Below are 13,934 nucleotides of genomic sequence, written 5' to 3' on the forward strand. Positions count from 1 at the left end.
ACTGTTAGTCAGACCAATGATAAGCATGTTTGAAAGATTCTATACAAATCCAATATAATGGTTAGCAAAATAGCCAAATAAATCTGGTTTTCATTCTTTGCCCCTTTATATTGAGGCTGTATTTCCTAATTGTTTCCAGACTTCAAAACAAAAAATTCAAATGTCTCTTAACCTGCAGATGGAATCCTGAAGATGTGCATTGTAAGGACAAACTTCATTTTGTGGTTGGAGCTATTAGCGGTGTTGACACTTGGAGTGCTGTTTCCTACTCTATGCAAGAAACTTTCCACTAGCTGCACTGTTCCTGAGGATCCTTTTCCTATTTCTCATGGATTTTATCAAGCTGGTGATCTTATCATTGGTGAAATGGTCAGACACATATTCTTCTTTCACTACTCTCCCTCATTTATGGAGCAGCCTGCACTGAAGCTGATTCATAAACATCTGTAAGGAATTGCTTCTTTTTTCCTGTAACATGTTTAGATCTATAATCCCAGGGAACAGACCTTATAGCAGTGATTCTCAACCTTCCTAATGCCGCGACCCTTTAATGCAGTTCCTCATGTTGTGGTGACCCCCCAACCCTAACATTTATCCATGTTACAGATGGAGAACACTGATGCAGAGAGTCTTAGGCGACCCCTGTGAAAGGGTCGTTCGACCCCCAAAGAGGTCCCAACCCCCAGGTTGAGAACCACTGCTTTATAGCTATAGATCAATCTAGCACGCCATCTATTGTTGGTTTTTACAGTTTTAATATTGTTCTGTCCATTATTTTATTTTATTTCTGGTTTCTATGTTGTTGCCGCCCTGAGCCCTGTTGGGAAGGGAGGGATATAAACAAAAGTATAAAATAAAAATTGTAGTGTTGTTCTCCCTCAACACATTGTTGATATTGTGCCATCAGTGCATTGCAGCAGTTATTCAACCATTGGGGTCTTTTGTCCACACCGGAAAATCCAGTTGCAAATGATTGCTATAGTACTTCACTATGCATTTGAACATAATTTTGCAACCGTAACTGCTGTTTCACATGCAGAAATAAGGAAGTTAATCTTTTTACAGAATCAAGAAAAATATTAATTAATTAGAACAATTTATGGAGGAAGAAAAGTCCTTTATATTATAACCAGAGATCGGTAAACAAAAATAGCAGATCTGTTGAGCGACACATATTTCTCACAAAACAATGATTCATTTAAAATGTAGCAAGTTAAATAATAAAATGCAAAATAACAACATTGTTTGTTAAGCCTAGCCGATCTTTCTCTGTCTTATCAAACAAGCAAGCACAAAGAATCTTGCTACTTTGCATGTAATTTAATTGTGCATATCATCAAGGAGTAGCAATGAATAGAAATGGTCTGTTCCGTCTAGCTATTTCAGTAATATTGGAGAGATTTATCAAATTCAGATGACCTGGTGGAAGGCAGTGTAGGAGCACATGCTCTGTGTTTTCTACTGCACCTGACTGGCATGTGCAAAAATGGAGTGCATACAGGGTATGAATATATCTTCCTTAAAGGAGAGCTGATGAAAGTGCATTAAATCAAGCAAGAGAGAATGCTCTACAATATTTTGATATTTAAAGAATTGCTTCATAACTGTTTCATCAGCCCCTGCCAGCATGGCCAATTGGCCAGGGCCATGCTGGCAGGGGCTGATGGGAATTGTAGTTCATGAACATCTGGAGAGCCGCAGGTTGCAGACCCCTGTTCTAAAGGGCATATAGACAGACAGACAGACAGACAGACAGACAGACAGACAGACAGACAGACAGACAGACAGACAGACAGACAGACAGACAGACAGACAGACAGAGGCTTAACAAGCAATATATATATATACTAGCAAGGTACCCATGCTTTGCTATGGAGATTATAAAAAAAGACCCCTCCCCTTCCCTCCCCTCCCTTGCATGCCACCCCTCACTCACTCCCCTTCCCTTGCATGCAAAAAAAAAAACCCTGAAACAACTGGAAAATACTAAAAATATGAAACATACCTGATAAAAATTACCATTGAAGTTTGAAATGGCATGAATTCATAAAAATATACATACTGGAAAAATACCTCTCGGGTTCCAAAAGACGTCATTTGGAAGCATCCATTGTATTTCAGGGAAGCAGAAAGAAGGTGTTCTGCCATTGAATGCTGACGAGTGAGAAGGCTGTGAAGAGGTTCAGGGTAGGGTTGAATGGCAGGGAGCTGAACTTTACCGCCACTGCAGCACATTCCTGGGGGCTCATCCCGCCACTTCAGAGCATGACACCAAGCACAGGGCAATCGAAGTCCGAGATCAATAACCTTGTCTCCACAGTAATCAATGTGAGATCCGTATTCAAAACCCGACAAATATTTTTTAGTCCAAGGTGATAATTTGATTTGCAATCTTTTTTTATTGTATTTGGCTGTAGCGGTCTGGTTAACATGAGGGTTGTTAGAGAAATACTTTTTCACAGCCTGTCTATGAACTTCGGGGTGACATTCAGCATACCTCATCACAGCTTGTCTGTGAATTTTGGGGTGACATTCAGCATACTTCATCACAGCCTCTCTATTAACTTTGGGATGACATTCAGCATACCTCATCACAGCCTCTCTATTAACATCTGGGTTGTTTTTCACATATTTTGCAGCAGCTTCCTGTAGTTGTCTTTTTCTAATTGAATCTGTAAATCGCTTTCTGCATTTAATCCCTCTCCTCCCTTTAGCTGTTTCAACAGAAGGAACAGGTTCGTATGCGGTGAGGAGGTCAGTGGTAGAATCCAGTTGGGCCACCATTGGCCCAATTGTGCTTGTTGTTTGGTGGGCATTATCAGAACTTGTCGATTCGACACATGGAAGTAGAGCGTCAAAGTGCCCATTAAAATTTCCTGTGAAATGGATCATTTTTACTCCCCATACTGCATCCTTTAGCTTGGCAAGCAGGTTTTTAACTGTCACCTTTAGAACGTTCGTGCAGATGGCCAGAGTTCAACAGTAATGCAGATGGCCAGAGTTCAGCAGTAAACGTGTAATAACTCGAGTAAAACTGAACAGTTTGAAAAATCCTTTCTTAGTGAGCACCTAAACTACATAATGAACCAGTGTGCCAAATTTCAACTTCGTAGGTTCGGAGGTTTGTGAGTTCTTTTGATGAATCAGTGAGTCAGTCAGTCAGTGGTATTTTGCATTTATAGATATAGATTGCTGGAGCAGAGTTTCTGTGTAAATTTCCTGCCACAAAAGTAGGATGAAGTGTGCTCTATCTATTTGTAGTGAGATATCACACAGTTTTTCTTTGATTATTGCTCTGGCCTGTTGAAGTTCAAGTTCAAATAGATCTGGCTGGAGAGACCAAGGGGAATCAACCCTTCTTCTATTTTCCTCTGCCAGCTTAAGTGGAACTTATCAGTGAAAATTAATGATGTTAGAGAAGAGGCTATATATCTTGGCACTTCATTATTTATTCTGTCTTCTCGATGTGTTTGTATTTATCATTCGTGGATTCCAGTTATTCACCAACATTTGTTGTTCTTTCTTTATTAGAAAATTATAATGAAATTATTTTAAAAGATTTCCAGAGAATGTGAAAAAGATTAATTCACTGCTCATCTAAGAAAGGGGAAAATGAATTTTTGTTTAGTTTAACTAACCTATCGTTCTCATTGCAGTTCGTTAATAAAGCACTACCAGGATATTTTGGCCTTGGCATTTGCTGTAAAAGAGCTCAATGAAAATAACCAAATCTTACCAAATATCACTTTGGGTTTTCGCATACTCCTCAATGGTTACCATCTTGGAAGCATGACCTATAAGGCCACCCTGGATCTCTTCTCCAAGCACCACAGATATATCCCCAATTTTCAATGTGATATTCAGAAAAATCTTATATCTGTCATTGGAGCTCGGGTCACCGAAACTTCTGCCAATATGGCTACCATCTTAGCCAGCTATAAGATGCCACAGGTAGGCCAGGGGCATGGGCTTGTTGAGGTTTCAGAACTGATGCATACAGTTTCACAGTGCCTTTCAGCTTGCTTGAAAAATCCCCATATATTTTTTTCAGTTCACCTACGGATCCGCTTCTCCTGTGCAAAAGGACAAAACGCTGTTTCCTTACATGTATAAAATGGTCCCAGATGACATCTTTCAGTACATGGGGGTCGCCTGGTTACTTCATCACTTTAATTGGACATGGATAGGCCTCTTTGCTGTGGATGATGAGAATGGGGATAGGTTTTTGCAGTTACTGATGCCCCTACTTTACCAGAATATAATCTGTTTTGACTTCACAGTAAGAATCCCAAAGCAGACGGATACAGATGATTTGTTAGAAAGGATGTCAGAATTCCTTGACAAATATCCAGTTCTTGTGAATAGCAAAGCCAATGTATATGTTGCGTATGGAACTCCTACAAGCATGCATTCCTTGAGAATGCTGGTATTTGAAGCGGAAAGAGCGTCATCGCTTTTTCCAGGTAAAGTGTGGATTACTACATTTCAATGGATTTTTCAGTCAGTGTTCCCAGAAAGGATTTGGGATACCCAAGTCTTTCATGGGGCCGTTTCCTTCACAATTCACTCCAATAACCCACCAAGATTCACGAAATTCCTCCAAACAATAAACCCTTCCTGGGCAAAAGGTGATGGTTTTATTCAGGACTTCTGGGAGGAGGCATTTGACTGTACATTAGAACATGCTGATGAACATGAGCACGAACCCTGCACTGGGAAAGAGAATCTGGAAAGTCTTCCTGGGACTCTATTTGAAATGAGCATGTCTGGCCAGAGCTATAACATCTACAATGCGGTTCATGCTGTGGCACGTGCCGTGCATGCCATGTACATCTTGAGAGCTAAACCCAGAAAACAGATGGAAGGATGGAGGATGGAATCCTGGAATGTGCAGCCATGGCAGGTAATCTTACATGCAAAGTACCACAATGTTTTGAAAGTGAGCAGCATACTACCCAAACATACATGATCAGTTGCCCAGGACACCTGTGCCATCCATGTCATGGGGACTAGCTTCCAATTAACCAATGCTTATCCCCCCTTTCCCCCCCTTTTTACATTCTGGGCCCTTAATTTATGGGGTTTGTTTTTTCCAGGGTGTGTTTATTATATTGTATGAAGTTTTATGCTGGACGCCGCTGTAAATTTGTTTCATTCACTGTTTTAACTGAGTTTTAATGTGATTGTTTGGTTTTATGATGTTCACCGCCCAGAGCCCTTCGGGGGAGGGGCGGTATATAAAATTGATTATAAATAAATAAATAAAATAAGTCATGCAACAGAAAAGCAAAGAGCTTCTTCCCCTAAGTTTCCAGAAATCTAAAGTCAAATAGAGGAAAATAACAGAGTTTGATCAAGCAACTATTATAACATGGTGAGAATTCAAAATAATCTTAGATCAAGATAAAACAGAGCTTGAGAAGTTCATACTAGTGATTCCTGTACATTGCAATTCTTTGTTTTATTTTCTTTTAAAATTTAGGTCCACCACTTTCTAAGGAGCATCCAGTTCAATAACAGTGCCGGAGAAATGGTGCGGTTTAATGAATATAAAGAATTAGTTACTGTTTTTGATGTAACCAACTGGGTAACTTTTCCAAATAGCTCTTTCACAAGAGTCAAGGTGGGAAGACTGGATCCCTGGGCTCCTCCAGGCCAAGAGTTAACCCTTTGTGCTGATCAAATTGTATGGCACACAAGCTTTAACCAGGTAAGGCACACCTTTAACCAGGTAAGGCACATCTTTCACACATTGGAGGACTTCATAGTGACAAATGAGGCTTACAAGACTTGCTTTGGATCAGACTTTGAATTCTTGAATAACAGGTTCTTTCATTTGTTTCTATTCCTAACCATATTGTGGAAACTCATAGTAATCTTTTTCCTTCATGTCTTCACATTTTGAAATGAAAAAAATCCCAATAATTTTGTTCCTTATTATATGACTACCTTTTGCCATTAAAAACCTGTATATTCTTTCAAAACAAATCTTAGTCCCAAATTTCTGCAAAAACTAAAACGTGCTCTCTTATTCATTCATAAATAGATGGGGGCTATTCTTGACCATCTTTGTTATCTAGCTTGGTACTTAACGTGTTTTCCACATGAAAACAGCAAAGGCCACCCTTACTGATCTCTACTTCAGTGCTTGAGAACAGCTCTTCACATTATATGTGATCTGTATTTTATGAAACAAGCCATTTCCTCTCTACATATTCCTGATGCTAATCTCATTTTTGGTTGGTGGACAGGTGCAGCCCATTTCTGTGTGCAATGACCACTGCCATCCAGGAAACAGCAAGAAAAAGATCGAGGGGGAGAAATTTTGCTGCTATGATTGTGACCTGTGCCCAGCAGGGATGATTGCTGAGCAGAAAGGTAAAAGGTACAGAGTACAGTAGACTGAAACTGAACAGAAAAAAAAACCACTTGCCAATAACAGCAATTTCGTACGCACAAAATAGTACGTTTTGGTATCCATGGCTTATTCATGCCACTACTCAGTACTTCAATCTCTGCTCATTGTGGCAGACCAAATCAATAGTTTTGAAAAGCAGTCACACACACACACGAAGTCTTTATTGGCATCATACAGTAAAACATTTTGTAACCAGAAACATTTTACAACCAGAATAACATATAGTTACAGCTCCAATAACCATCATTTAATATAAAAATCTCCCTTAGCAGACGCATTCTCAATTATATCCAACAGAAACTTTGGCATAAATCTAATTCAGAAAACTCCCTGATTTGATCCATCCAGGGAAATACTTTGTATCCTTTGATCATTCGTTCATATCTACATTGTAAAAAGATGTAAACAATGGCTCGATACTTTATGTACCTTTTAAGTATTCCCCCCTATTTGGACAGTGAAACATGATATGCTCTAGTGTTTCTACTTGTGTGCTGTTGCAAGGGCATAATCTTTTCAGTCTTTTGGTATTTTTTTTGGGAATCGACCCTTCGAAAGTAAGGCAGATGGCAAAATATTATTGAATCTTGCTAGAGAATGCACGTCTTAATCTAAAATTAATCATATAGAGTAAATAATGAGACATACAACCCTTTGCTTCAACTAGTGATTGATTTAGAGGTGAGCAAGTTGAATTTGCTGCTATTAAAGATCTTTGATAATCCCATTCAAGGAATTTTTCTTTTAACAATTTTTTTGCCTCTAGATAAGATAACACTGATATTTCATTCATGGATATGCCAATTTCTGTAATCTTATCAACTATTTTATCATGCCAGTTTGAAGTGTTAAGTTCAGAGAGCAGTAAGCATGTAAAACTGCCTGGCTTGGAATAATGGTGGATTTTTAACCAGTATATAGTTGCTCTAATCCAAGCCAAGGTGATTAAGGAACACAGGCCTAGTTCAATACGTAAGGCTGCGTAAGAAGACACGCTATTGGAGGAAACCCATACAATCCCATGCAAAAAAATTCTAGAGTGTAGGAGTGTTTGTGGACTGGTGTTTTGGGCTAAGAAAAGGACTGGGGAGCCATAGAGTAGCTGCGAAACTACTTTTGCATTGAATGCCTTGATTACTGCTGGAATATATTGGTGTCCCTTTTTGGTATAAAAGAAATTCACTAAAGCCGCTTACAATTGAGTAGCTTTTTACTGGATGCCTGCTTTTTAACATGGGCTGTCCAAGAAAGATTATAAGTGAACAAAATACCTAAGTATTTGTATTTCTTGACTTGTTCCATTTCTTTTGTCGCTACTTTCCAGGGTTGTTTTTTCCATGATCTAGCAAACACCATAACTTTTGATTTATCAAAGTTAAGTTCCAACTTGTTTAATTTGCAGTAGCTGTAGCATCTGTTCATTGAACGTAACAGGCCTACCCTAGTGTATGACATTATAATAGTATCATCTGCATAAAGAAGTGCTGGTAAATGTGTATTTCCCAGTTTGGGGCTGTGTCCATCAATATCCTTAAGTTCCAGTGGTAAGTCCCTTAAGTATATGTTAAACAAGGTCGGAGCAATTATACACCCCCTGTTTCAATTCCTTGTTGCTTAAGATACTATATTTCCCTCCTGAGTGCATTTTACCCAGCAAGAGGTGTTAGTGTGTAATTGCCTGATTAAGAAAAGCAGTCTGGGGTCGATGTTCAAATCCTCTATTTTCTTCCATAACAGGTCTCTAGATAGTGAATCAAAGGCTTTTTTGAAGTCTAAAAAAGCAACATAGAGCTTGCCTGATCGTTGTTTTAACTGTTTTTGGGCAAGGTGGGCCAGGACTATTGCATGGTCATAAGTAGAGAAACCTATTCGTGTCCTATGACCTCTTGCTCTTGAATCCATCGATTTAGTTTAAGGTGGAGGAACCTGCCATATAATTTGCCCACTATGGACAGCAGGCTGATGGGGCGATAGTCAACAGGGTCCTGATAATCACCTTGTTTAAAGATTGGAACTATTATAGCTTCGAGCCATGTTTTTGGTATTTTTCCTGTTGAATTTACCTGGGTAAAAACAGAAGAAAGGAGTTGTGACCACCTGCTTATGTTGGATTTAATCAGCTCAGAAGTAATTAAGTCAGGGCCTGGAGATTTGCCATATTTCAGCTCTTTGATTAGAAGATTTATCTCTTGGGGAGATACAGGCGGCCAGTGTGGGATGTTTTCTAGATTGATGTCTGCACTGGTATGCTGATATCATTAAATACTTGGTTAAAGTAGGGCAAACCATGTTTCCGAGAGATACAATGTTGAGGGGCCTGTTTCAACAAGAGGATTTATTAACACATCTCCAAAAAAAAAAAAAAAACTGTTAGGTCTTTGGAATTCACTTAAAATAGACATTCCCATTCATACTCTAGATTTTGTTGAGATTTTATCTTTATCAAGTTATTTAGATTATTTTTCAAGGATGTTAAGTGATTGTATAACCTGGGGTCCCTATTCTGACGGAATAGGTTATAAAGTAGCCTTATTTGTTTATTTATTTCTATAGATTCTTTATCAAACCAGGTTCTTGGTCTGTTTTGAGGAGATTTTACTACTACTGATAAATGTGCAAAATGATTAGTAATTTCCTGTTGTATTTGGTTATATAAGTTTACCCCCTCAGAGGGTGATTTAGCATTCATAATCATCCGTTTATTTGCTTGTATTGTAGGGGAGTGCAGAAAAATTGTCATTTCATGATCAATAATACTTGACCAAGTTATTTTCCTATGAAATCCTTGACTTGTGTTCAAATTTGTCTCCGGCAAGGGAGAATAGTTAAGAGTAAGGATAATAGGGAGATGGTCACTTAAGAAATAATTCCCAACTTCAAAATCCTCAATATTCTGGAGTAAACCTGGGGGGATCAAAAAATAATCAATTACACTGCACCCTTGTTTAGAAACAAATGTAAAGTCCGTGGCATTTTTAAATTTGTTTAGTCCATTTAACCATATTTTATTTGTTACAAGGGCCATTTTTGCTAGATGGAGACCCGCTAAGTTTGTAATCTTATCCCTCAGATTTCTCAGATGGGGAGTAAGTAACGTTTGGATAAGTTCTTGATCAAATCCTTCCATTAATAACTGTTGGGGAAAATTGATGCCCACTCTTGCATTTGCGTCCCCTGCAATAATCATATCAGTATCTGGGAAATTTATTTCAAGATTCTGTAAATAGTCAATCAATCTACCCCAGTTTTTGTCCAAGGTTGTTTTTTGTTGGTAGGAAGATAGATATATATTCACTATCACATAAGGATGGAGGCCCAATTTAACCCAAGTTGCCTGAGCTAATGGGGGACAGCTATTAAGAGCTTTAGATTTAACGGATTGGGAGACCAGGGTAAGTAAGCCTCCTGAAAAACGGCCAAAGTTTTTATCCCTTGTGGCTGGAAGGCAAAAGGCCTTGTACCCTGGAAAATGAATCATCTGTGAACACCAAGACTCCTGAATTAAAATAACTGCAAATCCTTTCAAATAGTCTTTAAAACTGGCAATTTTCAATTTCTTATCCCACCCAGCAATATTCCAAGAAATCATCTTTGCACGGGTGGGGGAATTATGTCAGTCCTCTACCGGCATTGTTTCAATACTCATTTCAAAAATTTTCACGCATCCATTTACTGCTTCCCTAGTAGTTCCACAAATAAGATCTTTAATATTGTTTCCAGCCAGGTCTAAGTCTGAACATTGGGGAGCAGGTTCTGGGGTGATAGATGGCTGTTCTTCTCGCAAGGATTTATTGGCATTGTCAGCCGAATGGAGGATAATAGATGGAATGCTGGCAACAGGAATAAAGTCTACATTGCACATAATAGTCCGTTGGTTGCCTTGTAGATCCATGGGTTTAGTTGGTTTTATAGTGAACTCTTCAGGCCTCCAAATCAATAGTTGCCATTTCAACTAGCTTTTTTAGGTGTTCTCCCATCTAGTCTTAACCTAAGAGTAGATTGTGATCCATGCCCTGAACAACTTCCCTTTCTGCTTTTTATGTGTCAAAAGATACATCTCATTGTTTATTTGTGTAAAATTCCAGAAGCCTCTAAAACCAGAGGGAAGTGTTCCAGTGTGTGATAATAAAAGTATATTTTCACGGGCATTTCAATATCAGGACGGAAGCAGGGATCAATACAAGCTCGACAGAAAGAACTGGTAAAAGATACCAGGCCCATGTTCCTCTATATGTCAAAGAAGGCACAAAGTCCAGTACCCTGAAAAACATAGGAAGAATAAACTCTCTTACAGAATCCCTATAGGTTAAGATGGTGGACGGTGGAGAGTGCCGTCACATTTCAGTTGACCTATGGTGGCTCCTCATGAAGTTTTCCATGCAAGAAATCTTCAAAGGTGGTTTGCCTTTGCCAGCTTTTTATGACAGTTCATCCCCATTTCTTATATTTTATTTCATTTTTAATCAGATGTATATCCCACCTAAGGTAGGTTATTGTAAGACTCAGGGTGGCTAACATTTAAAAAGATACTATCAGTTAAAACTACATAATACTCACAGTAAACATTAAAAATCCACATAGTATGCATAGTAAAATTTAAAGCCTTCTCAATTTTTAAATAATATTCTGTGACCACTGAGGAAAACAATTATTGAAATGCTTTTGATCTTTTATTCATGATTTCTAAGGAAAGGGATATTTTGTATTTATTCCTACCTATATACCATATTTATCAGCCCTGCTTTTGAAATGTATAAATGTTACATGATAGTGATGAAAACATAATGTCAGGAATAGGTTGCAGAGTCTTTTTACACTGTGAAAACTAACAGGAATAAGAATTGGAGAAGTGTATCAAAGGATAAGAGTGAAGTCAAAAAGAATACTCAGAAAACTTTCCCTAAAAGTAGTTCTTGAAATATTTATGCATTTTGTCCCTTTTCTTTTCAGACATGGATGCCTGTGTCAAATGCCCAGATGGCAATCATCCCAACAACAAGCAAAATGAATGCATTCCCAGCATTATAAGCTATCTCTCCTACAAAGAACCACTGGGCATTGTCCTAGCTACATTGGCTATTTCTTTCTCTCTGGTCACAGCTTTGGTGCTTGCAACTTTTATGAAGTACCAGGACACCCCCATCGTCAAAGCCAACAACCTGAGCCTCACTTATATTCTCCTTACCTCTCTCCTGCTTTGTTTCCTCTGCTCCTTAACCTTTATTGGGAAGCCTGGAAAGGTGACCTGTCTTCTCCGACAAACCGCTTTTGGCATCATCTTCTCTGTGGCCCTTTCCTCTGTGCTGGCCAAAACCATTGTTGTGGTCGTGGCCTTCATGGCTACCAAGCCAACATCAAGGATGAGGAAATGGGTGGGGAAAAGAATGGCCAGTTTCATTGTCTTTTTTTGTTCCTTTCTTCAGTCAAGTATTTGTGGTCTTTGGCTAAGTACCTCCCCTCCATTCCCTGATAAAGACATGCACTCAATCTACGGGCAAATCATACTGGAATGTAACGAGGGCTCCGCTACCATGTTTTACATGGTCCTGGGCTATATGGGATTCCTGGCCATCGTCACCTTCACAGTGGCTTTCCCAGCCAGGAAGTTGCCTGACAGCTTCAATGAAGCCAAGTTTATCTCCTTCAGCATGCTGGTTTTTTGCAGCGTTTGGCTGTCCTTTGTTCCAACTTACTTGAGCACTAGAGGGAAAGACATGGTGGCAGTGGAGATCTTCTCCATCTTAGCCTCTGGGGCTGGTTTGCTGGGGTGTATATTTTCTCCAAAATGCTATGTTATTGTGCTGAGGCCTGAACTGAACAACAAGAAGCAGCTGCTTAGGGTCAATACATAAATAATGCACATTTGTTTTTGCATACTCCCTTGTAATGACAAAGTAATAAAGCAAGAGCATAAGAACTTATGAAAAGCCCTGCTAGATCACACCAGTGGTCCATCTAATCCAGCACCCCATCTAACACAGTGGCCAGTCATTTACTCTGCAGCACAATAAACAGTGCATAGATACTTTGATCTTGCCTTTTGGTTGCCTGCTGGCACTAGTACTCAGAGCTTTGCTGCCTCAGAATGTGGAGATTCCCTTTTTTTTTTTAACAGGAATAGTAGCTATTGATAGACTTATCTTTTAATCCCTTTTTAAAATTGTCTCTCCCTTCCTCAACACTCAGAAAGGTTCTATATGGTAGAGATGCAGGAAATAATAATGCCCCCCTCAGGATCACAGGAGTTCTGCGATGCACTGGAGAAGATTCTGCCGTCTTCTTCTCCCTAGTCAGCATTGAACAATTAGATTCACACAGGCTGAACGGAATACTGACGTGGAAAAAAGCCTGAGGGGAGTTTAATGATCAGCAACCACCAGACAATCAGGGTAGTAGGGGTTTTGGAGGGAGAAAGGCAGGAACCTCCTAAAACTCCCAGAAGGATAGTGGAAAAACCTGTCTGGAAAAATGGAAGGATGGTTGGCTGAGTCAATCTTGAGCCAACTACTTAAAACCAACTTCCTGTGGGATCGGACTTAGATGAGCAAAGGCAAACCACCCTGCAAACATAGTAATTGTTGTGACAAGACATTACTGACCCCATGGGTCGGTAATGACCCATTGCTTGCCCAGGGGACTGCCCTTACCTTTTTAATGTGTAAAGATATATCTCCAAGATTGACAAGAATGCTGCCCAGGGGAGTGGCGTCTCTCAGCTTGTGCTGATTGGTTCTTCTCTGGGGAAAGTGAACCGCTGAGGTAGCAAGGAACCCTTTCTCCCCTCCTCTATGTAATTTTTATTTATTTTTTTATTCGACTTTTATCCCGCCCTATATATGCAGGGCTCACGGCAGGTCACAACACAATTTATAATACAATCATAAAACCTTTAAAATCCAAAAAATGACAATGCAACTTTAAAACAATGGCCCTTTCTGCACACGCGCGGAAACGCCCCTCCACCAGCATGAATTGTGCCGGTGGAGGCTCAAGGACTGCTCACAGCAGCGTGCGAGCAGCCCCAACTTTCTCCCCAGACGGAGAGGTGGCTCCGCATGGATCCGGCGTGAACGCTTCCCCAGGGACGGTGTTTTTGCCATCCCTGGGCTGCTGTATTCCGCCCGTGCGGAAACAGCCAATAAGTAACTCCATACATTAAAGGAGTTATTAAAACATAAATTATCCTGATAGCGGAGCCAGAAGTGAATTTATTCCACTTCTGGACTTGTTTTTAATAAAGATAGAACAATGTTGTATTTCTGTATTAGATAGGATGTAGGGTTTATGGTTATCTTTTGCCTTTGCGTCTGCATGGAACCTCCTTGGCTCAAGGCAGGAATCCACCCCTGCTCCACCTGAGCCTGGCCCTTTCACTTGTAAAACTCTTGATGGACGCTGACAAAGGGGACCCCGGAAGAAGCGCCTCACCCTGCCTAATCTTGCCAGCAGGCAGATAAGGGGGTCATCGTCATCAAGTTTCGTTTCCGGTCACCAAGCACCCAAAGGACTCTTTGTG

At 39.8% G+C, this 13,934-nt stretch overlaps 1 protein-coding gene across 1 annotated transcript; it reads left to right on the plus strand.

Annotated features, from left to right (window-relative positions):
• The first annotated feature begins 4,114 nt into the window (after positions 1-4,114).
• On the plus strand, positions 4,115-12,270 carry LOC125444046 (vomeronasal type-2 receptor 26-like). Its single transcript, XM_048516486.1, has 4 exons — positions 4,115-4,903; positions 5,483-5,710; positions 6,252-6,378; positions 11,369-12,270. The coding sequence occupies exons 1-4, from the start codon at positions 4,115-4,117 to the stop codon at positions 12,268-12,270; spliced, it is 2,046 nt and encodes a 681-aa protein (XP_048372443.1).
• Positions 12,271-13,934: the final 1,664 nt, after the last annotated feature.

Source organism: Sphaerodactylus townsendi, linkage group LG15 (genome assembly GCF_021028975.2).
Source record: "Sphaerodactylus townsendi isolate TG3544 linkage group LG15, MPM_Stown_v2.3, whole genome shotgun sequence".
Classification (NCBI taxonomy): domain Eukaryota; kingdom Metazoa; phylum Chordata; class Lepidosauria; order Squamata; family Sphaerodactylidae; genus Sphaerodactylus; species Sphaerodactylus townsendi.

Excerpts from the sequence above, each read along its gene's own strand:
- LOC125444046 (XM_048516486.1), top strand. The coding sequence starts at position 4,115 with ATGGTCCCAGATGACATCTTTCAGTACATGGGGGTCGCCTGGTTACTT. Across the intron at positions 4,904-5,482 it reads GGAATGTGCAGCCATGGCAG|GTCCACCACTTTCTAAGGAG; the intron begins GTAATCTTACAT and ends TTTAAAATTTAG. Across the intron at positions 6,379-11,368 it reads GATGATTGCTGAGCAGAAAG|ACATGGATGCCTGTGTCAAA; the intron begins GTAAAAGGTACA and ends TTTTCTTTTCAG.